General features: G+C 41.2%; 2 protein-coding genes across 2 annotated transcripts; both read left to right on the forward strand.

The window, feature by feature from the left end:
- The first annotated feature begins 1,883 nt into the window (after positions 1-1,883).
- On the forward strand, positions 1,884-14,218 carry samd4b (sterile alpha motif domain containing 4B). The gene is made up of 13 exons (XM_080888299.1): positions 1,884-2,195; positions 3,217-3,728; positions 3,865-4,335; positions 4,492-4,734; positions 4,874-4,983; positions 5,305-5,391; positions 5,743-6,016; positions 6,261-6,346; positions 6,585-6,700; positions 6,945-7,137; positions 7,645-7,771; positions 9,813-9,896; positions 11,208-14,218. The coding sequence occupies exons 2-13, from the start codon at positions 3,533-3,535 to the stop codon at positions 11,234-11,236; spliced, it is 2,016 nt and encodes a 671-aa protein (XP_080744425.1). The 5' UTR covers positions 1,884-2,195; positions 3,217-3,532; the 3' UTR covers positions 11,237-14,218.
- Positions 14,219-14,358: 140 nt separating this feature from the next.
- Positions 14,359-18,493, forward strand: socs9 (suppressor of cytokine signaling 9). The gene is made up of 2 exons (XM_080889354.1): positions 14,359-14,487; positions 16,459-18,493. Exon 2 carries the CDS (start codon positions 16,607-16,609, stop codon positions 18,236-18,238), a length of 1,632 nt encoding a protein of 543 aa, XP_080745480.1. The 5' UTR covers positions 14,359-14,487; positions 16,459-16,606; the 3' UTR covers positions 18,239-18,493.
- Positions 18,494-24,047: the final 5,554 nt, after the last annotated feature.

Consider the following 24,047-nt stretch of genomic DNA (forward strand, 5'->3'; position numbering starts at 1 on the left):
CTAGTTTTAAGATTAAACTCAGAACTTTCCTTTGTGATAAAGCTCATAAATTAGTTGGGGCGGGTACAATTGAACTTGAACCATGCCGTTTACTGCTGCAGGACTTCCTGTGATACACTGTGGTGTGTTGAGCACTTCTTCTTCACCCACCACTTTTCCCTCATTACGTGTTTATATATTACTGCAGCATGTCATTCAAATGTTGTCTTCTCTCTACCTTAGTCTATGTTCTGTCCTATCTCCTTATGCTCTGGTTTGCTTTTCTCTTCTCTTTCTTCTTTTCTCTTTCCCCTCACCTCCCAACCACTTGTGGCAGATAGCTGTTCCTCCCTGAGCCTGATTCGGTTAGTTTCTACCAGTTAAAAGGGAGTGTTTCTTTCCCTCCCATGCAAAATGCTTGCTCATAGGGGTTTGTATGATTGTTGGGTTTTTCCCAGAATAGTGAAGGGGGTTTTCTACCTTGTAATATAAGGTGTTCTAAGGCCTATATTATTCTAATTTGGTACTATATAAATAAAGCTTAATTGAACTGAAAACATTTTTTAAGATGATCTAAAGGATCATCATCTAAAGATCTGTCGAACCTCGTGAAACTCTGACATGTCTTAAAGACCTCAAAGTCTTCTCTGTGGACTGCTAAAAAGATAGTCACTGGTTAAACTGAGGAGGAAAAATAAAAGCTAAAAGCTTGTGGAAAAAACTTTAAATAAAAAAAAAACAACTTATAAATATGTAAGAACAGAAGGATGAAAGTTTGCTTTCTTTAAAAACGGTTCAATGACAGCACATAAAAAAATAGAATGGAAAATGATTCTGATAAAGAGATGAAAGAAAGTTTTACATTGTTGTGAGGCATCAGTGAAATGACACTGGACAGATGTGATAATGGAGTCTATATCTACTGTATTTTATATTCAGGTTAAGTTGCTGTTTCTTGTCTATTGCACATTTTTAACTGTATAGCACCTGCCATTTATATCTTACACAGTACTGTCCATACACTCAGGATGGTGGGTCAATTCAAGCATGATCATATGTTATCTTTGAATATTACATTTATAGTTTAGTTTAATTTTGCCAGAATATTGCCTACTTTTTGGCATTTTTGTATTTTGTATTTCGACTGTTCTCTATGTCGAAGCACAATGTGTGGTCTTTTTTGCACTATGTATATGTGCACACTGTGGAACCTGAGCTTCACAATTTTGTCTCTTTGCATACAGGTGATATAACAATAAAATTCACATTGGCTTCATCTGTATAAGTACAGTGAGAGAAGATGACAGAATAGCATACACTACTCAGCTACGACATTAGAAACAGTGGCAAGTGAAAGAATACCATTAGTCATTTTGTTAATAATGCAGTGTTCTGCTGGGAATCATTTGGTATTGACATTTATGTTGATGAGAAAACTGATTTCAGCAACCACACACATAAGTGCAATACAGGAGCTTAGAAAGGCTCATCGAACAAGCACGTTAGGTTAATTTAATGGTTCTTAAACTCTGGTGGTGGCCACACTGGTGGGACATAGAGCCACAGCAAGTGGGATTTGGACGACCAGAAGCTAAATATAGAATAAAACTACGTTGAATTAATAAAAACACAAGTTTTTTCTTCTGTCTTTAATAACTGGTACAAATGTGGGGAGTGGGCTGTGTGGGCGAGTGTGGTGTGAGGTTGTCTGTCTCTGTGATCAACTAGAGACCTGTTCAGGACGCTATGGGATAAGCAACATTTCCCTCGCAGAGAAAACGTAAGAAAATGTATATATCTATCAGATATATCAGATAGATAATCCACCTCAGCCAGGGTCTTCTTCATATTTATAAGATTGTGGGCGGACATTAATATTGCGTGCGTCGTGTAGACGTATGACGTTGTGCCCACGTCTTACGTCAACTTAAAATCGAAGTAGATTTCTCCAGGCGTACACTCCTTATTTCTGTATTGTAACTAACATTTTTGTACATAAATTCTTTAACATAGTATGCTTAAAGCCACAGAGGCTCACCACTGTACAGGAACCTCCTTAAGGAGTACTACGCATGGGACCGAAAGCTACGTTTCTCAGCTAAGCTAACGTTGCTGCATCTTTTAGCAAAACTTGCTAGCTAAGAAGCTAACGCTACCGTCGAGCTAGCAATGCATTACTACTAGCCTAGCCCGCTAACCAGTGACAACTGACAAAGGTAAACAACAAATCTTTTGAGTCTCTTCAGTTTAAATCGTCACTTGAGTAACTTAATCTTGCTATCTGGCTAAAACCTCGGGCCGATCAGAATAGCGTTTTAACATTCTCGTTTTTACCGCTAAGACTGAAGTACGAGGCGGAGAAAAGGGGCAGCAACAGCGTCAACGAAAAACAATACAAATCTCGATCCCTCATCACAGACTAGGCCAACCGAGCTAACTCAGCTAACCGCTATTTAATGCTTAGCTGCCGGGTGTAATATTCGTCTGTTTTAGTCTAAGAAACCCTCGCAGCAAGGTGAGAACCGGAGCTTTCAGCCGAGCACCCAGCTTTGTTCATAAAATCAACATTATAGCTCATACTGTTACAGGTGATAGCGTTTGCAGTGCTGGGAGTTAGCAGTTTTGACATGTAACCGAAGTTACCCTTGCTCGTTAGTGATTACATGTCTGCGATTCATTTTCTCTGTAAGAGAAAGCAGTATTAGTTTCTGTTAAAAAGAGGTATTATTCACTTATGTTCTTTGAATAGCGGACTTTTTTTGCTCTACGTTTTACTGACCCAGTGTCTTATTGATAACTGTGTTGACACACCTTTTGTGAATGGCTCGCCTGTATAATGATGCTGTGACTTAAGAAGCATAGACCTGGGAGAGGTCTTTATAATGCCTATAATATAGCAGTAGTCTGTTTTATTTGCACTTTGTGCCATAATCTCTGATTAATGATCATGATATAAGATTAGACCCTCATTGTCAGTTATTATTTCCTCTCCCTGAAGTTGATGATCCATTGGCATGATCTAACAGAGTCATTACTGTTACCTTGTTTGCAAGGTTGAGGCAATAGATTGCTCAACTGCCTTATTCTAACATAAGCTACTTCTGGCTGCTCCCTTGCAGTGATGTTACATTTAAGAAGTTTTTCCTTGTATGCGATTTTAGAATTAATGTGACAGTTCACCGAATGTCTAGTTTAAGTATGCAATGTGGTTTGCTTTCTGTGTTTGTTTTGTAATAGGGTGCAGATGATCCAGAACACGCCGGAATGAAAAAAATATTTTCCTGTTTGTGTGATTAGCCACTACAGTTGACACTCACTTTCAGCCTAAAGACATCCTGTGAAAAATCCACGCCACATCCCTCGCTGAAGTTTCTCCTGCATCTGAACCATGTGAGGGTCCCTCGGTCCAGTCTGAGGGGAATCCCAAGACTGTTGAAAATACAACCCCGCTGTGCGGGGCTGGACTCAACCCATCTGTGTCTGAGCGAGCAGCCTTTCCTGTAGCCCGCTCCCTGTTGGCACATTCTTTTTCTCCTTACCAAGGAGACGCGCCATGATGTTCCGAGACCAGGTAGGTATCCTCACAGATTGGTTCAAAGGCTGGAATGAGTGTGAACAGACAGTGGCGCTGCTGTCCCTCCTGAAAAGGGCATCCCGCACCCAGGCTCGCTTTCTACACATCTGCCTTGAACACTGGCTGGCAGACTGCACTGACATCCACATCCTTGAAGCTGAGGCCAACAATGCAGGTAGCTGAGAGCTTAAGTGTTATTTATTATTAATTACTTTATCATTACAGCCATATTAATTGTTTTTCTAAAATGAAAGACAGCATATATTAAATAATAAAATGTTAATCACATGTAAAAATCTATTTGTCGTTAGCAATTGTCAGCCAATGGCACCAGGAACCAAAAGAGAAAGTGGTCTCCTTGCTGTTGTCCCATCTGCCTCTGCTGCAACCACGTAATAGTGAGGCCAAATGTGAGTACATGAAGCTGCTGCAGAAGGTTTTGAGTCACACTATTGAGAGTAGCCTGTTTGTGGAAGAAAGCAGGCAGCTGCTATCTTATGCCCTCATCCACCCTGCCACCACACTGGATGACCGCACATCTCTCGCCATGTGGCTGAACCACCTGGAGGAGCACCTTTCTAGTGGGTATACACCACGTGCTCCATCCAGCCCCTACCACCCACGCCAAGGCTCAGATGAGTGGCCCAGTTCTGCAGAGTCTCTGGACCCCGGCCTTGTTTGGCACGACAAGTCTCCTTCATCCAGCACACCTTCAGCAGGCCAGAACGGACACATGTCATTCCCAGGCGGGATGTCCTCACCTATTAACAGCAATAATACAGGTAATATTTGTCATTCAACTCTCATTTTTCATCTTTTGGGAAAACATAAGAAGTGGTTTAGTAAAAGCATGAGTTATCAGTCATAAGCATATCGACTGTTTTACAAACAGTTTTTTTGTTTGTTGTTGCTCATATCTGAAATGTTTCCCTTTCCAGGCCTTTGTGGGCAGATGCAGCCCAGCCCTCAGAAGAAGTCCATGTCCATTATTTCTTCCAGTTCCCAGGCTTGTGGGTCTGAGTGGGTTAGCCAGGATGACGCAGTGGGCCGGCAGAACTTTATTCCGACAGATCACGCACCCCTTTCGCCCCAGAGCAGCGTAGCTTCTTCAGGCAGTGAGCAGACAGAAGAACAAGGCTCTGTTCGCAACACCTTCCAGGAGGATGGTAGTGGCATGAAAGGTCAGAGTTCTTTACCTAACCAGTCCAAGAGCACTCCAAGCTCTGGTAAAAGCCATGCACAGCCAACAGCTGGGGTGATTTTAAGCCAAAATATAATGTGACTTTTTTTGTAACTTTCCCCCCCCCCTTTTTGTTCTAGATGTTCCTGCATGGTTGAAGAGTCTCCGCCTTCATAAATATGCATCACTTTTCTCCCAGATGACCTATGAGGAGATGATGATTCTCACAGAGCAGCACCTGGAGTCACAGGTTTTTAAGCCTCCTTTTTGCATACGCTGGCGCCAGGCTTTGATTATTCTACACTCCTTATCAATTGTGAACATTATTGTCCTCAAACCTGATGATACATCAGCTCTCAATGAGGCATGAAATTAAACAACGCACCCTACAGTTATATCGACCCAGTCGCACATACAAATGGTGCGATTTTGCCTCTGCCCCTTGGCTTTAATGAAACAGATGGTGATTAGGTCTGTTATTTAGTAACTGTATAAATTGCCCAGTGTTCCCTCAAGAAATGACTTTCCTGCTTCTTATGCCATCTTGCTATTTTCTCTCTCTCCTTTTTAGAACGTCACTAAAGGAGCACGACATAAGATTGCCTTGAGTATCCAAAAACTGCGAGAGAGGCAGAGTGTGCTCAAGTCTTTAGAAAAGGTAATTCAAATCGGATAATATTTTTCTCAAGCTAAAAAAAAAAATAGCAGTGGTGCTTTGTCTTGATGAATTTTCAATTGCACTGATCAAAATTGCACTTGAGTATGTACTTGGTGACAGTCATGTGATTTAGCTCCATTGGGAAATTCCCAGTCTGCTTGTTGGCATAGAAACATGGAGGAGGGCTGGTAGGAATTCAGTGTCTTCCTGTAAGACATTTCAGTGGAGCAAACGTTTGCTTGGCTACAGTCTCAATCTGGATTTCCAACTTGGAAATCAATCTTTCCGCTCACAACAGCACCCGTAAAACTTAAGCTATCATATGACAATGATGTCGTCATCTCTTGTCAGGATATTTTGGAAGGGGGAAACCTACGCAATGCCCTCCAGGAGCTGCAGCAGATCATCATCACACCTATTAAGGCCTACAGTCCACCCACTGCAGCACAGACTGCTTCAGACACCACCACCTCACCTTCAGATTCTACAAAAACAGGAACGGATAAAGAGCCGGCCCCAGAGGGCTTCCAATCCAACAATCCACCTCCCTGTGATGGAGATTCCTCAGGTGCACCCATCTCAGATGGTGACATTGCTGGACAGTTCACTCGTGTTATGGGTAAAGGTAAGAATACAGTAGAGGTTTTACGGAGTAGATGAAGGTTGCTAATTAGATTGGTGGCCAAGTCCTTATTGGAATCTCTCTTACAACTTTCTTATAAAAGCTATGAATTTAGATTTCATACCCAGGTCAGGATATTGTATAAAACAAAAATACTTAGAATAATCCATTTTCACCAACCCCCATTAACAGAGATCAGCAGGTATCACTCATACTGAAGGGTACTGTGGCTTTTTCCCCCCCTCAGTTTGCACCCAGTTGCTGGTGTCAAGGCCAGATGAAGAAAATATCAGCTGTTACCTTCAGCTAATTGAGAAGTGTCTGATACATGAGGTAAGAAACTGAAGATGAAGCTTTTTCTCTGTTTGCTCATATGTGTGGATGCAGTTGTAAATGGAACTTGTGACAACCTTAAAACACAAATATAATGCCTTTAAAAAGATCTTTTTAAAAAAGCTTGCCTGTTTCTTTCTTGAACTGAAAAATAAATACAGATTCCAAATGCATTTCCAGAAATCCTGGTAATACTTTGTTCATTATTTCACTCCTTTTTGCTGTCTTGTTTTGACAGGCTTTCACAGAAACTCACAAGAAAAGGCTGGTCTCCTGGAAGCAGCAGGTCCTCAAACTGCTCCGCCTGTTCCCTCGGAAAGCTATGCTGGACATGCCTGGGTACCGTCAGAAAGGGTGAGAGTGCTGGCCTTCTTTTACCTTTGATCTTCCTCTTTAGCAGAAGAGCTGTCACATCAGTTTATTGTGATTCTGGATTCGTCTCTGTTATCTGTTAGCTTGATTTTCTTTCCCTTCTTTTTAGTTTCCTCTTTTCCTAATTGAAATTGCTGCTGTCATTTCTTAAGAAATGGCTGTAATAGTTCAACAATCCTTATAATTTCTAAGGCATGTTTCTCTGGTGTTTGTTTTGCTACTCCAGCTGGACCTATGGGTCCAACTCCCTCCCCACAGCAGGTTCTGTAAGTGGAGGTGTAGGGCGTCGCGGCCAAAGGCAGTTCCAGATGACCCCTCGTGGACTTCCAGCTGGACGCATGTGTCTCCCAGCTGGTATTGGGGGAGCTTCTCCACGGCACACTCTCACTAGTCCTGCGCTGACAGGACAGGGTAGACAAGTCAGTATTTTAAATGTTATAATTATATTATGACATCAAGTTGTAACATGCATTACTAATTTTAACTTCTATACAGATTAGATAGCCTACGAAAAAATCAAATATTAAAAGATTTAATGACTTAAAACCAGTTGTTCTCAAACTGTAAACCCCGCTGGTGACAAATGGTGAGCTAAGTGGTGTAGAAATGACCCAGAAAAAAATAGTGGAACAAAGTTAAATTAATATGAACTCTGTGTAGGGTAAATTTGAATAGTTTTGTGAGAAGGTATTGGTCAGTATGAAGCACGTTAAAACAGTCATAATACATCTTTGTTCTGAAAGCAAAAAAAACTGCCCCCAAAAAGAGGTTTAATCAGTACAGATTTGACAGTAAAACTGGTTTCATAGTTTTATATAATTTGAGTGTTTTTATTTGAGAACCTAGCTGAAGGTTTAAGAAACTTTGCCAGTTTTCCTGGATAAGTGATGTTTGTGTAAGGAGAACTTGTGTTTTCCAATATATAGAGCCTGTGGTTTGCCAACCCTGGAGGCAGTAACAGCATGCCAAGTCAGAGTCGCAGCTCTGTACAGCGGACCCACTCGCTCCCTGTCCACACTTCCCCACAAACCATGCTCATGTTCCAGCAGCAAGGTATATATATATATATATATATATATGCACTAACCCACAAACTGTCATAGTGCTTGTTTAATGTACCACATTCTGTGCCAACATGTAAACACAACCTTCTTGACATCTTGGGATTCCTGTTTACACTTTATAACACCTAGTTTTACCTACATGTTCTGAAAGTATTTTTTTTTAATGCCTAACTGGAAATGGCTATTGGAATATTTGAAAGCTCTGGATCTCAGTCTGAGTTTTGCAAGTAGAACAAGCTACACAACCTCTGTGAAAAAAAAAAAGCAAAAAAAAAAAAAGCTATGAATTGGTCAGATGCCAGAATGGAGAGTGTCTCTCCCTCTGTGCCAAGGACAAACTAACAAGACGGCTTAGCAGCATGTTGCAGAAAACAATCTGTCGCCTTGTATAGTATACATAACCTTTGGTTGCCTTGTTTTGTGTGCCAGATGCCAGACGTGAGCATTGCAAATTTACCTGTAATGGATCTGTCGTGTTTTAGCAGAGTCAGCTTCGGATATTTCCATAAAGGAGTGTGTGAAAGCCAGAAATGTATAGTTCCACAGACATGAACTCAGTATGGTTATAGTTTCAGTGTCTACACTACACAAGAAACAAAAACCTGAAAAATACAGCATTTCTAATTGACTGAGTCCAAATCTGAATCTGCTTTAAGATTGTGTTGCATTTTTTAAACGATCGATTGAATAAATGTTGGAAATATTTAATTGCAAACTAAAGCTTGGTCCTGCACAACAGACCATGTTTCCTAATTTACTGCACTTCAGGCAGCTTACTGCTTATGAACAGAAGCGTTCCTGAACTGCTGACCTTGTTATGTTTGTGATTCAATGCTTAAATCTGTATTTTCAATATAGTGGCATCTACAGTGATCTGCCTCTGACTTTCCTCTTATAGCATGTTGTTTTTGTTGCACGCTCTTCCTACACTTCATTTAGTGTAACAACATGCCTGCATCCATACATCATACACCTTATTTTTCATTTCTAGCTTTAGCATAGAAATTTCAACAACAAATTTCCCACGTGTGGGACTAATAAAGGTTATCTTATCTTATCTTATAACCAGTCAAAGCAAAATAAGGTGTTAAAACATATATGCAAGTAAAAAGGGTGTGTGACAGCAGCCAGAATTATACAGCATGATGTAGGACTCTCAGATATAAACCTTTTTATTATTTTGGAAGTTTTGTTCCTCAGTACAGAGACAAAACAAAACTATTGTAGCATAATATGTTCTTTGAGTATCCCAGAGGATTCCTTATAAAGCTGTCTAGACATCACTGTCAGCCAAACACCTAAATGCCTTTGTGGAAGTTCAACTTTCAAGCTCCGTTTTACTTCTGCTTCTCAGACCAGTGTTGTACTATCGATCATGTCTTTATTCTCTTGAAACCGATTGAAATTTACATCAGAACTTACATCAGAATACATCTAAAGCTTTGCAGTCACAGTCTGCTTTTTTAAGTAAGTGAAATGCTAACTGATGTAAGAAAGAAAAGAGGATTGCAAAGGCAGACCTATATCTCACTCTTGAGTTAAACCCCCCCCCAACTGTTTGTAAGTATAAATTACATTTCATTAAACACTTTTAAAAATACAGTAAAATGATGTTAAACCTTAGACTTTTACACCATTTATACAAATTCTTGTGCCAGTTACCTCCATTTTTCGTAATGTTCATAGTCGTTTCAACCGAATTAAACACTATCTGTAGATATGCCTTATGTTGTTTGTTTAGAAAACAGAACTACTCCCTTTATTAGTGTTACTCACTTCAATTTTAGATTACAGCACCAAGGTGAGCTGAGCATAAGCAACCTTGTGATGATGATTCTTTTGCACACTGTGTTTTTGCACATTGTGTTTCAATAATGTAATCTAAATGTGAGTCAGGCAGATTAATCTGCGTTAATGCAGATTTTATATATAAATGTTTTTTTTGTTTGTTTGTTTTCTAAATTTAGTGTAGTGACAGTATGTCATTTCCTAACATTCCTGTGGACTAATAGTTTTATTCATTTCCTCAGAATGCCAAGTTCCAGGTGCTGACCTGGAGATCAACCCTACGCTGGAATCACTGTGCCTCAGTATGACAGAGCATGCCTTAGGGGGTAAGTGTCAGCAACTTTAAATGGGACACTGGTTGGCAAACGTGTACACAGCTTTCAGTTAGAGCAGAAGAGCAGGGGTGGACAGCCCACGATCCCCTTAACTGTCACTCCTGCAAGCTTTAAAAAACAAAATAAAACAAAAAAGATGTAATCCTGTAATCCTTCTTAATCTGCAGCTTTTTTTCTTTTATTGTTTGGTAGGAAGAGCTTAAATAGATCTTTTGATATTGAAGGTTGCTGACCCAAGAACTAGTCAAATGGGAGAAAAAGAGCCCTTTAAACAAAAGACAGTGTAAAAAATGGATATACCCAGAGAAGTTTTTACTATTGTTTTTTCAGCCACAAGCTACCTTACATGCTTCACAGGGTCAAATTTTACTTTATCCGCTAATGCTAGCAGGCTTGATTAGAATGTTGCATCTATAAACTGTATGGGTGCATCTTATTTGAGGTAATTAGTGCCAAGTAAGACTAATAAAAACTAGAATTTCACTCACCAAAACTGAAATAAAAGAAGCCATAACATTAGTCAGATAATCCACTGAAAAGGCTCCAACAGCATAGACACAATGAACAGTAGTGGATGAGGCCTAGCAGACTTGATCAGCTCCAGCTGCCTGTGGCAGGACACCTGTCTGTCAGAGTGGCTACACCCCTGACTCAGTTATTCAAGTGGATGAGTTACAAAAGAATTCACCCCATTTAGAGTGGGATCAAAGCCAGATTGTTTTATGGTTATTAATTCTGTTTGACATTTTAACACGGGGGGTCTGTGCAGTGCTCTATTTGGAAGAGAAACTCGAGTAGCAATTAGAGGAACTGCACTGCCACTTCTATGTTGGCTTAATTTTTAAGCTCTGGAGGTTGCACCTGTGTTTCAACATCAGTAGCTCTGTATAATTGTCCAGTATTGTGGTTGTAAATAATTTATGAGATGCATGACTTTTGGAAAATTTTATATTTTCATTCCTTTAACTGATGCGGCTAAAGTTATGTTCTGTTTTGGCTTTGTATATCTTAAAACAAGGATGCATAAAGGGCCTGAGGGCCAGAAGCAGCATAAATCTTAATAGAAATCTGCAGATTGTCTGTATACTGGATAGTATGTGTTAAATCAGTGATACTGCAAGACAGAAGCCAATTTAAATTTCATAGGATTTAGTGTTTTTAATTTTCTTAATGTTACTAATATATGTATCTAACAGTAAGTTTAGCAGCAGGACAGTGACATGCCCCTTCAGCGATGCCATGCTTATCACATTGTGATTATAAATGTAATGTACCTTAACGTGTCTCTGTTCTACCCCTCAGATGGAACAGACCGGACTTCAACAATATGAAAAGAAGAAAGGAAAAATACACTTCATTTGAGGCCTATTCAGTTCCTCATCACCCAGCACAAAGATAAACGTATGCTTCAGAAAACCAGGCAAAGCAGTCACTACAAAATGACAAAAAAACTGTGTATATGTTCTCTAATATTTTTGTACGTTATTATATACAACTAAGTTTATTAAAAATGGAATACAGATGATTATTATATTGCAGGACAGAGAAAAAAAAGGTTAACTGTGCAAACTGCTCCGTGTCACCTGCAGGACTGTGGCATGATCTGCAGAGGCTCAGTTTGCCGTTGTGAGAGAAAAACAGTAGATTGGTGCTTTCATAAAGGGGTTCCGCCCTATGAGTTACTCTTCTTTTCCTTCTGCCTTGGAATAAGGCTTTCTATCCAAAACACACTGACAGCAACAGCCTCTGCACCATATAATGTGTAGATTCTGAAGATTTCCAGCCAGAGTTAAGGCACTTTTAATAAATGAACTTTGATATTAGGCACTAAATGGTATTTGGCTCAATTACACACTTACTGAGGTTCCCCTTGTAGTCAGGTGCTGATATACAGACACCAGTATGCTTTCTAGCCACCGTAATCATTCTTTAACCTGTGATAGCTGGGGCTTTTGTTGGTTGAAACTTGGTCAGCTTTCCTTGGTTCTTTTTGTCGTCTCTAACGAGCATGTTTTTGTGTCAAAGGAAGGAGAGAGATGACCAAAAGGCTTGAAGAACAGCTTGTAATTCAACCACAGGTTTATCCTTTCTCTTGGTTGTTTTTCCCCTGAACATGTAGTCAAAATAGAAGTGACTCTCCTCCTCTAAACTTCTACCAAGCCAAAGAGAAGGGTTGTGTGACTGTCAATTTGAGAAAGACATTTATAGTGAAATGGTATACTATTTTTTAAAAAAGAACAGCGGTTTAAAGAATTTATACCAGCTGCAATTTGTCTCTGTTATTTTATGCCCTACTACATAAATGATGATGAATCTCATTTTGTGCCGAGGAATCCCCAGAGGGGTGAGTAAGGGCTGTGAGGTTTGTACTGTGTGAGAGCTGATTTGATATTGAATTGATAAAAGCAAGGAGCGCAGAGTGTTTTCAATTTACAGTCTAATGCCAGGCGAGAAAACTAAATGAAACCCATCTCAACCCTCTGGCCCCCTTATAATTGGCTTTGGAAAATGAAGCTTGATCTCATAATAAATGCTATGGAGCACAGCGCCTCACCCTCGCAGTGCCCTCTTCCTCAAATGGCCAATGTGATGATTTGATGAATCATACTTTTCAAGGTGCTTGACGATGTCCATCTTTTTTCTGTTTGTGTCTCAATGTGTTTCAGTCTCAGAACCCTAACATTATCATGTGGTATCAGTGTTGAATCAAAAACTGTCTTATACAGCCTCTGTCTGTGAATGTGGCAGAGCCGGAGGTGCATGTATGTGTAATATGGTCTTAACTTTTGGATCACTTTTGGTTGCAACATAAGACAGGGATAACCATTCAAATTATTATTTCATCAAAAATAGGAGGTCTGTCTAGTAAAGATGGTTATTTACAGATATCTTTTTTTCAATTGTATTTTTTACTCTCCCTTGATATTGATAACTTATGCTTATTTTCTATAATCGCATGTTTTGCCACACTAATACCGCACTGTTGTAGATAGAGGGCATGGTGGTTGATGGTGCCCAGTGTCACCAGAGAACAGAAATCTTGCAACTAATGTTGTATGTTTATATCGCCTAAATGTCACTGTTTACATCTCTCTGGGATGATGCCAGATTCATGTTCTGTGATGTCATGCATAATCCATTGTCTCACAATCTAACACATTAAAGAACTGAAGCCTTCTCACACCTGAGCAGGCTGGGTAGATCCCAAAAGCAAGTCTTCTACCCCCCAATCCATGGACTCCATATGAGTTGCAGTAGTGGGTTTTTTGTTTGTTTGTTTGTTTGTTTGTTTGTTTGTTTGTTTGTTTGTTTGTTTTCAAAGGTATAACTATATGAGGCACTTAACGGCTCTTTTTTTGTTTTTGTTTGTTTTTTTGTTTTTTGGTCATGTGGTGGTGAGAAAGAATTGTTTCTCAAACCTTGTGATTAAACTGTTTAGCTGTCATGTTCTCATAAACTGTTTATGTGGTGCCTGAAATTCTCGCTCCAGCATCCTCAGCTTTTGTTTTAATAATGGTCATGAGAAGCATTCTAGTCATAGATTTCTTCAGAGCAGGCTCTTGGGATTATCTGACTTGTTAAAAGCATCACACTCATGCCCGCAAAGGACTTTAGTGAGTTAGCAATGGTGGCTTTAAGACTTCTTTCTTTTATTTTTAACTCTTCACTATCCTGTATACCAACTATGTTGTTGCAGATGGCTCAGATTATCCTTCTCATGGCCTCTGTTGCTTTGGACAGCCTACTTGTTACTTCAAATAGACACAGAGGTACAGTGCGGCAGATTTCTACAAGAGTGTGTGTGCGTGTGTGTTTATAAAGATGATGCAGCAGGGGGGTGACAATGCTTTTCTGAGCCACATAATCATGATGTGATTATGAGTAAACTGAACACTAATAACTGGCCAAGGAATATGTTTACTCCATGTTTACATTCCAAGATGCGTGATATTAGTTGAGAAGTGCATGTATTAGTTTCAGGCTGGTGTATTTTAACATGCCACGCACCCACTACGGAGGTACAGAGCCTGTGTCGCATGGAGACGTCTACCAAGTGGTCCTGAGACCATGTTCATGTCCCAGCATGGCTTTATTATTGAATTAATGTAGCCCACCAGCTGCATATATCTATCTTGTACCAGTTATATTTAATTCTAAAACTCTCCCCCAACTTTTTCTAATGTTTTATGAACCTTTTTGCATCACATGCTTACACTCTACTTTTTTACTGTCACTCATATGTGAATGGTCTGAAATGCAACATCCGTCGGATCATTGACAGTCCAAATAAAGAGGTTCAGTTCTTTTGCAAATTAACTTGTGGTCTGTGTTTGTGTCTGGTTTTTTTTATTATTTTTTTTATATGAGGCTTCGGGAAACTCGTGAGTCGCTTTTAAGATGCTCTTGTGTTGAAAGAGTCGCCGCATTGATACCGCAGAGTACGTTTTTACTTCCGGGTTGCGCGGTTCTCGCAGTTCATCAAGCTAATGCGAGCTAGTCATCTCGCTGTTAATAACGGCTTTAGTTTAAATAAGAAGAAACAACGTCTGTTTGGTCTGGGAACTTGATTACAACTTCTTAGGTATGTTCAACATGTGTGTTGTGGCCGTATAAGCCCGATGTAAATGTCTGTAGGCAAGGCAAAGACCTTCCTACCGCAGAAAAGTAGAGTTAGCGGATGGCTAGCTGTGCTTAGCATGTATCAACACTGAACAGCTGTCGGCTAACAATGTTAGCTTGTTAGTTCTTGCTTAGTGTATTTCACGCTGCATAAATGATTAAGTACTTAATTTGGCTGGTAAATTTACATATTTAACGACGATTGAGGTCGGCTCAGTTGTAGAGTTACAAGTTCGTAAATCTTTACTTTTAAGTCGATCATCCCCGGTGTCTCGATAATAGCGGGTGGTGTGATTTGTGAGGACAGAGCTCGATCCCAGATAATACTGCTGCCCCTGGTCGGTTTGTTAAAACTGAAACAGTTTTAACATTTCTATAAGTTGCCGAGACACTACCGTTAAAAAAAAAGTTTATTGCTGTTTAAGAATGGTATAAAGCTTTGTTCATAAAACATTTTCAGAAGTTGTGTCACAGAGTGCTTTTCAAGACACCTAATCAAATAAAAGGAAGCCTAACGCAGGGAAGAAAAAGTGGGTGTTTTTACCATTTGTCAACCTTCATGTGAAGTTTAATATCTAAATGTTTCTAAAAGCCAGCTCCTCTAACAAGACAGGACATAAGACATGGGGGCAACAGCTGGAGCCTAATTGAATTAAACATAAGAAAATCTAAACATGGGTGTAAAAATGAAAGCATGAATTACAATCCGAAATAATCACTAATATTATTAAAATGATTTATCTGTCATTCTTTGTTTAATTTATCTTGTCTATGCTGTACATAGCGGGACAGCCACAGAAGTACATTCACAAAGCCCCTGGAAAGCATTGCTAACCGTGGCCAACAAACGAACTTTTTCTGCACCACTTCAGATGTCAAAACAATCTTAATATCGCAAGCCCTGTAATTAAAAAAAAAAAAAAAAAGTATATTATTATTACCTTTTGGATTTCTAGCAAAAAAGGGAGCCACTTTGAATTTTGCTCGAAGCTGTGAGCAACAAATAAATAATTAAATAACTTTAGGTTTGTGTGATATTTTTCACCTTGTTGACCACTCAAAGTCTTAAGAATTGCCGCAACTCTGTTATTGGAAACAATGCAATGGATTTTGCCTTGTGTTGCTGTACAAACTGCATAACAACATAATTTCTAGTTTACCTTCAGGCATCTCTTTCTCCACTATGTTCTGCAAAGGGACTGCACTTGTTCGACAACAGTCCATTATCAGCCAACCGATTCATTGGCTCTATTTAGATGATCTCTGATATCAGTTCTGCTGAAAGCTGTGATATGCTAAAATTCACTCTGGACATAACATTTTTACAGAAAAATCAGAGGTCACAAAACTTAGAAAGCAGTTTAGCTCTTCAAAATTTGTTGTTAGTACTTCTCCTTTAGTTCCTAAATCATGTGTTGTTATGTGTTATTTGTATATTCTTTTGTAATAAAGTTTTGTAATATGTATTCTACTCCCAGTACGGACAACTCTGTGTACTCATCTGATGTCATAGAAACTCAAGATTTCTTAATGTTAAAAAGACTCTCTTGTGCAGTCTAACAATACCATAAACCTACATTTGGCCTGTATAGTTTTTTTCCTCCTCTTTTCTCTACCTAAGATTCAAGTCTGAGTTAAAAAAAAAAAGAAAAGGAAAAAAAAAGAACTGTAGATTAATCAATAATGAAAATGTCAGTCTCGGCTCTAGGGTCAACACCTTTCTAAAACAATTTAAACAAAAATAAACCTTAGATTTCAACACAGTGAAATTCTGAGAAGTGCTATTGTGTTGGATTGCATCAGTTTTATATGAGCATTTGAAATAAACTGGCAACAAAGTGTGCGCCACCAGAATTTTGACATTATGTTATCTATAAATATTCCATAAGGTTGAAGCTGAGCTTTGAACAGAGTTTTCTTTTTTGTTTTTCAGGCATTGTAAAGTCTGTATGGCCACTATACATGGATGGTGAGAGTGACATGTCAGGATGTGGATGGAAATCATTTGCTGAAAGATAACTGTAATTAGCTGTTCCTTGGAAATTTCCTGGATTGGTGAAACTGTCTCCACATATTCCGTCATGTCATTACCAAAGGAGTCAGGGAACCGAGGAAAAGATCGAGAGAGGGGGGCTCGTCCCAAGGTGAGACAGAGCCGGTCAGAGGAGAGACGAGATGCAGGCGGTGGAAGGAAAGGTGGAAAGGGGAAGAAAAAAGGCCTTTCCTCCCACGACGCTGCGGCTGAGCGACCTGTCAGTGATGGCTTTGAGTATGGTGAGCTGTTGAGTGAACTGGAGACCAGAGACCAATCTTCCCCTTCCCCTCTGAGGGATAGTTGGAGATGGCAGGGCTTTGAAGTAGCTGCCTCATTACTAGGACAGGAACGAGTAACAGCAAGACCAACTCTGGGAGCGACTGGCTCTGCTGCAGAGTTACCCACATCTAGTGAAGGTGAGGGGAGAGGGTCAAGCAGCAGTCGCACTCTCAGGCAAAAAATCCAAGATGCAATGGGGCAGTGTTTCCCAATAAAGACACACACTGCAGCGGCACCAGCTCCATTGCCGCAGGCTCTTTCATCATCAAGTGCCTGTGGCTCCTCGAGGCGCAAGATCCATCTCAGTGAGTTGATGTTGGATGACTGCCCTTTCCCTGTAGGATCAGAGCTGGCTCAGAAATGGTATCTCATTAAACAACACACGGCCCCCATTACCCAGCCTCCCCTGCTAGATTCTACAGTAGTGTGCACTGCCCCAACTTCAACCATGGCAGTTGCAGTGGAGGATGTGGATGACCGATTACGAGAGCGCAGGCGCATCAGCATTGAACAAGGGGTTGAGCCACCTCCCAATGCAGAGATCCACACATTTGAGGTTACAGCCCAAATTAACCCTCTCTACAAGCACGGCCCAAAGCTGGCTCATGGTATGAATGACTTAGCTGAGACTGACAGAACCTCCGTCCATCAGCAACAGCAGCTTCTTCTCCAAAGACAGCAGCAACACCAACTCCTCTTACAGAGCTGTTTGGACACTCTGGATGAAGTTGCAGCCTCTGCATCAGCCTCCGTCCACACCTGCGACGCTGTCTCCGACGCTTTGGTTGACCCAGACATAACTGCGACCAGCATGACCTCTGGAGAAATTCTTCCTCAGACTGAGCATCACAAATCTCACGATAGCTATCGCATTCACACTCAGATTGATTACATTCACTGTTTAGTTCCAGACCTGCTGCAGATCACAAACCTCCCATGTTACTGGGGAGTCATGGACCGCTACGAGGCAGAGACATTGCTGGAGGGAAAGCCTGAAGGCACCTTTCTACTGCGGGACTCTGCCCAGGAAGACTACCTCTTTTCAGTTAGCTTCCGCCGCTATGGCCGCTCACTACATGCACGTATTGAACAGTGGAATCACAACTTTAGCTTCGATGTTCATGACCCCAGTGTCTTCCACGCGCCCACAGTTACAGGACTGCTAGAGCACTACAAGGATCCCAACTCCTGCATGTTCTTCGAGCCCCTCCTGTCCAACCCCATCCACCGCACACAGCCCTTCAGCTTGCAGCACATCTGTCGAGCGGTCATTAGCAGCTGCACCACCTATGATGGCATTAATATGCTTCCCATTCCAAATGCTTTAAAAAAGCACCTGAAAGAATACCACTATAAACAAAGAGTACGTGTACGGCGAATGGATACCTGGTGGGAATGAAAAACAACAAAACACTGACTTAGAGAAACTTCCAAATACATTTTTAATGCAAGTCTCACTAAACTGAACTGAGAAGTGAGTCTTATTCTTCACCCCGTTTGGCTGTATTAACCTACACCACACTGTACTTATTTATTATATTCCTGCTGTACAGGTCTTAACAAATTGTACTAAACAACACTGATGAGGCAATATGTAATCTCACTGTTCTTGCACATTCAGTTCTTTATCCTCAAATTAAACAGACTTATTTAGATGTGTGTTGTTCACGGCTATCCTCACATATCATCTGTGTTTTCAAGTGTGACTAAATCAGCTTAATTATCTAACGATGGGGGGGGGGAGAGTCCTAGAGTGAAAGGAGATGATTATAATCAAGTTGTTCATCAGTCACGTGCTGAGAAGGTGAAACACGCACTGACAAGGTTTCTTTCTTGTAAGTGAGGTGCTGAAGTACAGCACGTCTGTGGTATTAATCATAATTGCCTACATAGCCCAGGGCTGATCATAAGGGATGACAGTTAGGTGCATATGCTACGTGGTCCTATTAAAGATGCAAAGGCTTGTCACTCACTGGATTTGATAATGTGCTCACATTAGTTTTGAGTTTAATTTTTACTTTTAACTGCAATTAAAGACTAACTAACATCCTGTGGTATCAGTCCTGTCTTTGCTGCAGTTATGTACAAGTATGCTTTCGCTGGTGGGTGTAACTCCCGGTGCTTCTAGTGGAGACACTGGACGCGGTGAAACTAATTTGAAAATGTCCTTCTTCCAGGGAGTGAAGTAAAACACTCCATTTTCTTTTATACCTTTCTTTAGCACAGTGTGATATATATATATATATATATATATATATATATTTTTTTTTTTTTTCCCCCCAAGTTTATTTTAAGTGTGCAAGTCTTATACTCAGATTCTAAACCTTTCAGCTTCAATCCTAAGCTGTTGGTTTCCCGTACAGTTAAATTGCTGCAGTCAGTGCTGGCAGTCTTCATTAGTTTAGTCAGGATTACATGTGGCTCGCATGAACCTGTCAGCCGCATTGTGATCAGAATGTAATTATAAAGCCCTGCGGTTTATGTACCTTATTTTGCCCAAACTCTGACTTTTGTGCATTTCCATAAGTCTGGAAGTTGAATCTGTTTTATACATTTTTTCCCTATGCATCTAATTGTGATGTGAAGGGAGAAAATTGATCTTGTTGCTATACTTCCTGCTGGGTGTATTTGAAAGAGGTAGGGTGTCTCCACACTAATCTTCCATTCCAGCAGTTCAATGACGAAATTACCATAATGAAGTAGCACTGGTGAATCTTAATTAACAGGGAGAATGATGGGAGATGGAATGAATTTGAGCTTTTTTCTGGGCTGACGTGAAGTCAGTTACCAAGACAAAAATCAGTACGCTCTAAAAGCTCTGCAAAGACAAATCAGTCCTAAACTAAAACCCTTAAGGTGCTCAAAAAGGGAACAGTTTACAGTGTGTAAATCTACATGCTGGGGAAGAGTAGGGTCGTAAAGGCTATAGTGTAATAAATAAAATACAATGCTATGTGATGCATCTGTGTTGAATGCTCAGAAACACTGAAGTTTAAACATAAAAACAAATCACCAAAAAATGTCTCGTCTTCTCATCAGACTGTAAAATCTTGCTTTATGTGTGTTGAGTTGAACATACACAATCCGTACTATCTGTTTTATTAATATTACCTGACTAAAATAAACACATTTATGTATAATTCTGTCCTGAGTTTGCATATGAGCACTGCAAATCTCGCAAATGAAGTGTTTACATATTTACGTGTTTAAACTTCCAATTACCAAAGCAACGCAGAAAGACTGAAGCTTTTCACGCAGGTCAGACTTATGTGGTCAGTGACATATTTATGACTTATTTTGAGAGTAATTCCAAATTCTTACCCCTGCAGGGGAGTTATTCACTCCTATGTGTGAACAGCATTTTGTATTAATGAATACACAGAAGAGACACCCCCACTGCTAATTGTTGTGTGCACTAAGTAATGGTAGTCACAAAAGCCAACCATCCCAGTGTTAATGGGAAACCATGGAGATGGGACCTAGTTCGTCCTCTGAGCCACTGTGATGTTGTTTTCTCCCTGAGATGGCTCATTTGACATGCAGAATGTAAATCATCCATGACAAGCACTCATCCAATAATGAGGCTGCTATTATTTAAGCAGCAGTTCCAATGCATCATTAAAGTCTGCATTCAAAATGCAAAGTCAGAGCCTTTGACCTTTGTGTACTTAATTAAGTCACCATAAAAACTCAACAATAAAATGAGTGATGGAAGACATTTGACCTGTCATGCATACACAAGTGTGGGCTACACCAGCAATTTGAGTCCCTGAACAGCTCGAGGTTTGTGCATCTTCCACCAGTATGCAAGACTCTGCAATCAGGTATTCATGGCAGAAATAATCCAATAATAAGATGGGTTTTTTGTGTCTGTGCAACATATTCCCATAGATTTGCGTAGCTATAAAGAACTGTAACCAAATTCATATATGCATTCCTGGAAAGCAATTTTTAACAGCGTGCTAATTATTACTTATGCTGGCACCCTTTCAGTCAGCATTTACAATGAGTTTCCAGCAGAGCAGATCAGCTAAAGATGCTAAATTTTTAAAATTTGTTTACAAGCAAGCATACAATTCAGCATGCATTGTTTGAATATGTAAGTTGTCAATGCGATACCATTTAATTGTCATTAAATACAGCTAAGCAAGCTCTTTATTTACCCAATAAATGCAATAATTCTATGTAGAGATTATTAGGAAATTACAGACCTGCAAAATAAAGAGTTGCCATTTTATTTTATAATTGCTATTAAAGAAAAAAAAAAAAAAACCAAAGATAATTTCAGTTAGTTCAAAATGCTGTATTACTGCAAGCACAGCAGGTGGCTGTAAAGAGCTTCAGTGTGTTCCCCCCTGGCTCCTCAGTACCGTGTGATTTGTGTGTGGTGCATTGAGATAGAGGGATTGAGTTAGTTTTTTTTTTCAGCTGGCAGCACGGTGGCACTCATCATGCAGGTATTACAGGTCCTGGGGTAAAAAGAGGACTTTTCTTTCCCTGGATCATGAGGCCCAGAGGGATGGGATGCTCAAGCAAATCAGAAAGCTCATTGGCTACACATACTTAGTGTGTTTGTGCCTGTTTGGACCCGTTTTCCTCTGAGCCTAATCTCTACAGTTGAAAATCACGAGGGTGGAGAATAAGCTTGGGATGTTCATAACACCTGGGGACAATTACTTTCCCAAATAATCTGCCTGTCATAATCTAACAAAAGCTCAAAAAAGAGCTTGATATGGCACAGACTTGGCTTATTCAGCTAAAAACCTGTAGCAACCTTAGGTTCCAGGGGTTGTTTTTGATGTGTTTGTTTTAGCGTGCAGTATGTAAACCCATAGATTTAAAACTCAACTACCATGAGATGCGGCGTGATCTGCGCCATTAATTCAGGGGAGGGCGTATCAAACTGATTTGGAATTCTTGCAAGATGCAAACAGCTAGACATGATCCTCCTTATCCACCCAGAGAGGAAGAATATCTTTCTGTGACTGAGAAACACCGCGGTTGCGAGAGTTATTTTTGGTCAGTAAACGAATCCAGCTGAATCTCAACCTTGAACATGAATCAGTACATTCCTGTCTATTCTTGTCAAAACCAAGTAAGTAATTTGTGAGTTGTTAAAGTGTCAGTTCTTTTTTTTTTTTTTTTTTTTTTTTCTTAAATGACATCAGAAACAGCAGTATGCGACATTACGTGATGGCAGAGCTTCAGTTCATCCTTTGTCATTTTTTTTTCTTTTTTTTCTTTTTTTTTTTTTTTTAATAAATAGGACAGGGGGAATGAATGAGAGAAAGAGGGGGAGAGAAAGAAAGAAAACCAAAGGGGAGAAGAGACGGTGAGAAGGGGGGGGGGAAGAGAGAGAAAAAAAAAAAAGAACTCCTGGGTCACCTGTATGGAGAAAAAAAAAAAACAAACAAACAAAAAAAACAAACAGAGGAGACAGCAAACAACAAAGAGCAACATAATAATAGAGAAAACAAAGCACCATCACAATAAACTAGCTAGTCATAGATATCAATATTTACTAAATAATAAACGATATTGTGCAGCACGTAAGATAGACAGCGCACAGTGTGCTTTGAGGTAGCAGCCAAGAAAGCTTTAGTCCGCGTCTGTGAATACCCATGTGTGCATACCTGTGTGGATCAGCATGCTTGCATTCCAAAGGTTTCTCCATGTAATGATCTGCTAGGGAGTGTGGGGGGGCCACAGCCCCGTCCTCCAGGGTGTGAAGCGGGTATGGAGGAGATCAAAACTCCAGACATCCAGAGGCCCCCAGAACACAAGAGACCATGGAAGACCAACAGAGGGGCAGCCGCGCCACTGTTCCAGTAAGAGCTGAGGAGAGTCCCAGATGAGGGCTCGCCCAGCAGCCGCGGAGCAGAAGTCAGGGGGAGTTGCAGTGACGCGCCCGTGAGCTCCGCCGGCCCCCAGCTGTGCCTGAGTGACCGAGCCCCAGGCCGAGAGGCCGGGGGCACCCCACCTCCAAAGGGGCCCGAGCGAGCCCCAGGCCCCAGGCCCCGACAAGCGGCCGCCAAGGAGTGAGCCGGTGTGTACCCGGACGCCCACCCCCAGACACAAAGAACCACCAACACACCGACACCTGAGGGAGTCCGCCACCGGCAGGGGAAGTGGTGGTGGGTGGAGATAGGCCTCCAAACCTTGGAGGGCCTGAGGTGTCCCCAGAGAGGTGGCGTCTGATACCCAACCTGACATATAGACACAGACATACAGGCACACACAGACACAAACATCCATTCCCACCCTCATGCTCTCATATGCACTCACTCCACACTCAACCAACGTGGAGACAGACATAAAGAGACGCTGTACACACAATCACACTCCCCAAGCGTACTCTACAAACCGGGTCTAGGTACCCTTGCCCCTGGAGGGGGGAATTGCACCCAGACCCAGGTGGTGTTACCCTTTTCCCTGCGGTGGGGAGAGGCAGACCACCCCGACTCCGCAGCAGCAGGGAGGCCCCACACCCCAGACCGCAGTCGGACGGCCAACTCCTCCTACTAGCCCTCCCGCTCCAGCAGGCCGCAGAGAATGGGGGTGGGAGAAGACTCCAAACCTCCCTCCACCCGCTCATTGTAGTGTTGATGCATATGTGTTCTAAGGTGCAATTAAAACCCAGGAGGGCATGGAGCTACCTGCCAAGGAGCAGCAGGTAAGCGCATAGTCCCTCCTGCTAGCCCTCAATGACTAAGTGTATTTAAAATTGAGAGGTGGGCAACGACGTCAGGGGTGAGGTATACACCCTGATGGTAATTTGGACTCCGTGATTGTGCCCACCCCCAAGATCCTATATGTATGTGTAATGAGAGTGTGAATAATGTGAATGTCTAAGTTGTGGGATAAAATTGAGGCAGAGGCAGCCAGAAGGGGACGGGGGGGTAGCCTCCTCTGCACCCTGGTGACATACCCCCACTCCAAGGCCCTGCATGTGTGGGTGGTTGTGGAGGAGCGGGAAGAGGGAGGCAGCTGGAGATGGGGAGGGAAGGAAGGGAGGGGCAGGTAACCCCTCCCTGGGGCCAGCTCCCCCGCTGACCCCAGTAGGGTCAGTTCTTAAAAGTCTTGCAATTCCCCCTCAGGAGGTACATTGTCACACAGTGACATGCGTACATTTGATGTTTGTTTCCCTGGAAGCAAACCTTTGACAGCACATTATTTTCTTTCCTACTTATTTAAAATCCAAATGCACT

This window comes from Rhamphochromis sp. 'chilingali' (assembly GCF_963969265.1).
Source record: "Rhamphochromis sp. 'chilingali' genome assembly, chromosome: 8".
Taxonomy (NCBI): Eukaryota; Metazoa; Chordata; class Actinopteri; order Cichliformes; family Cichlidae; genus Rhamphochromis; species Rhamphochromis sp. 'chilingali'.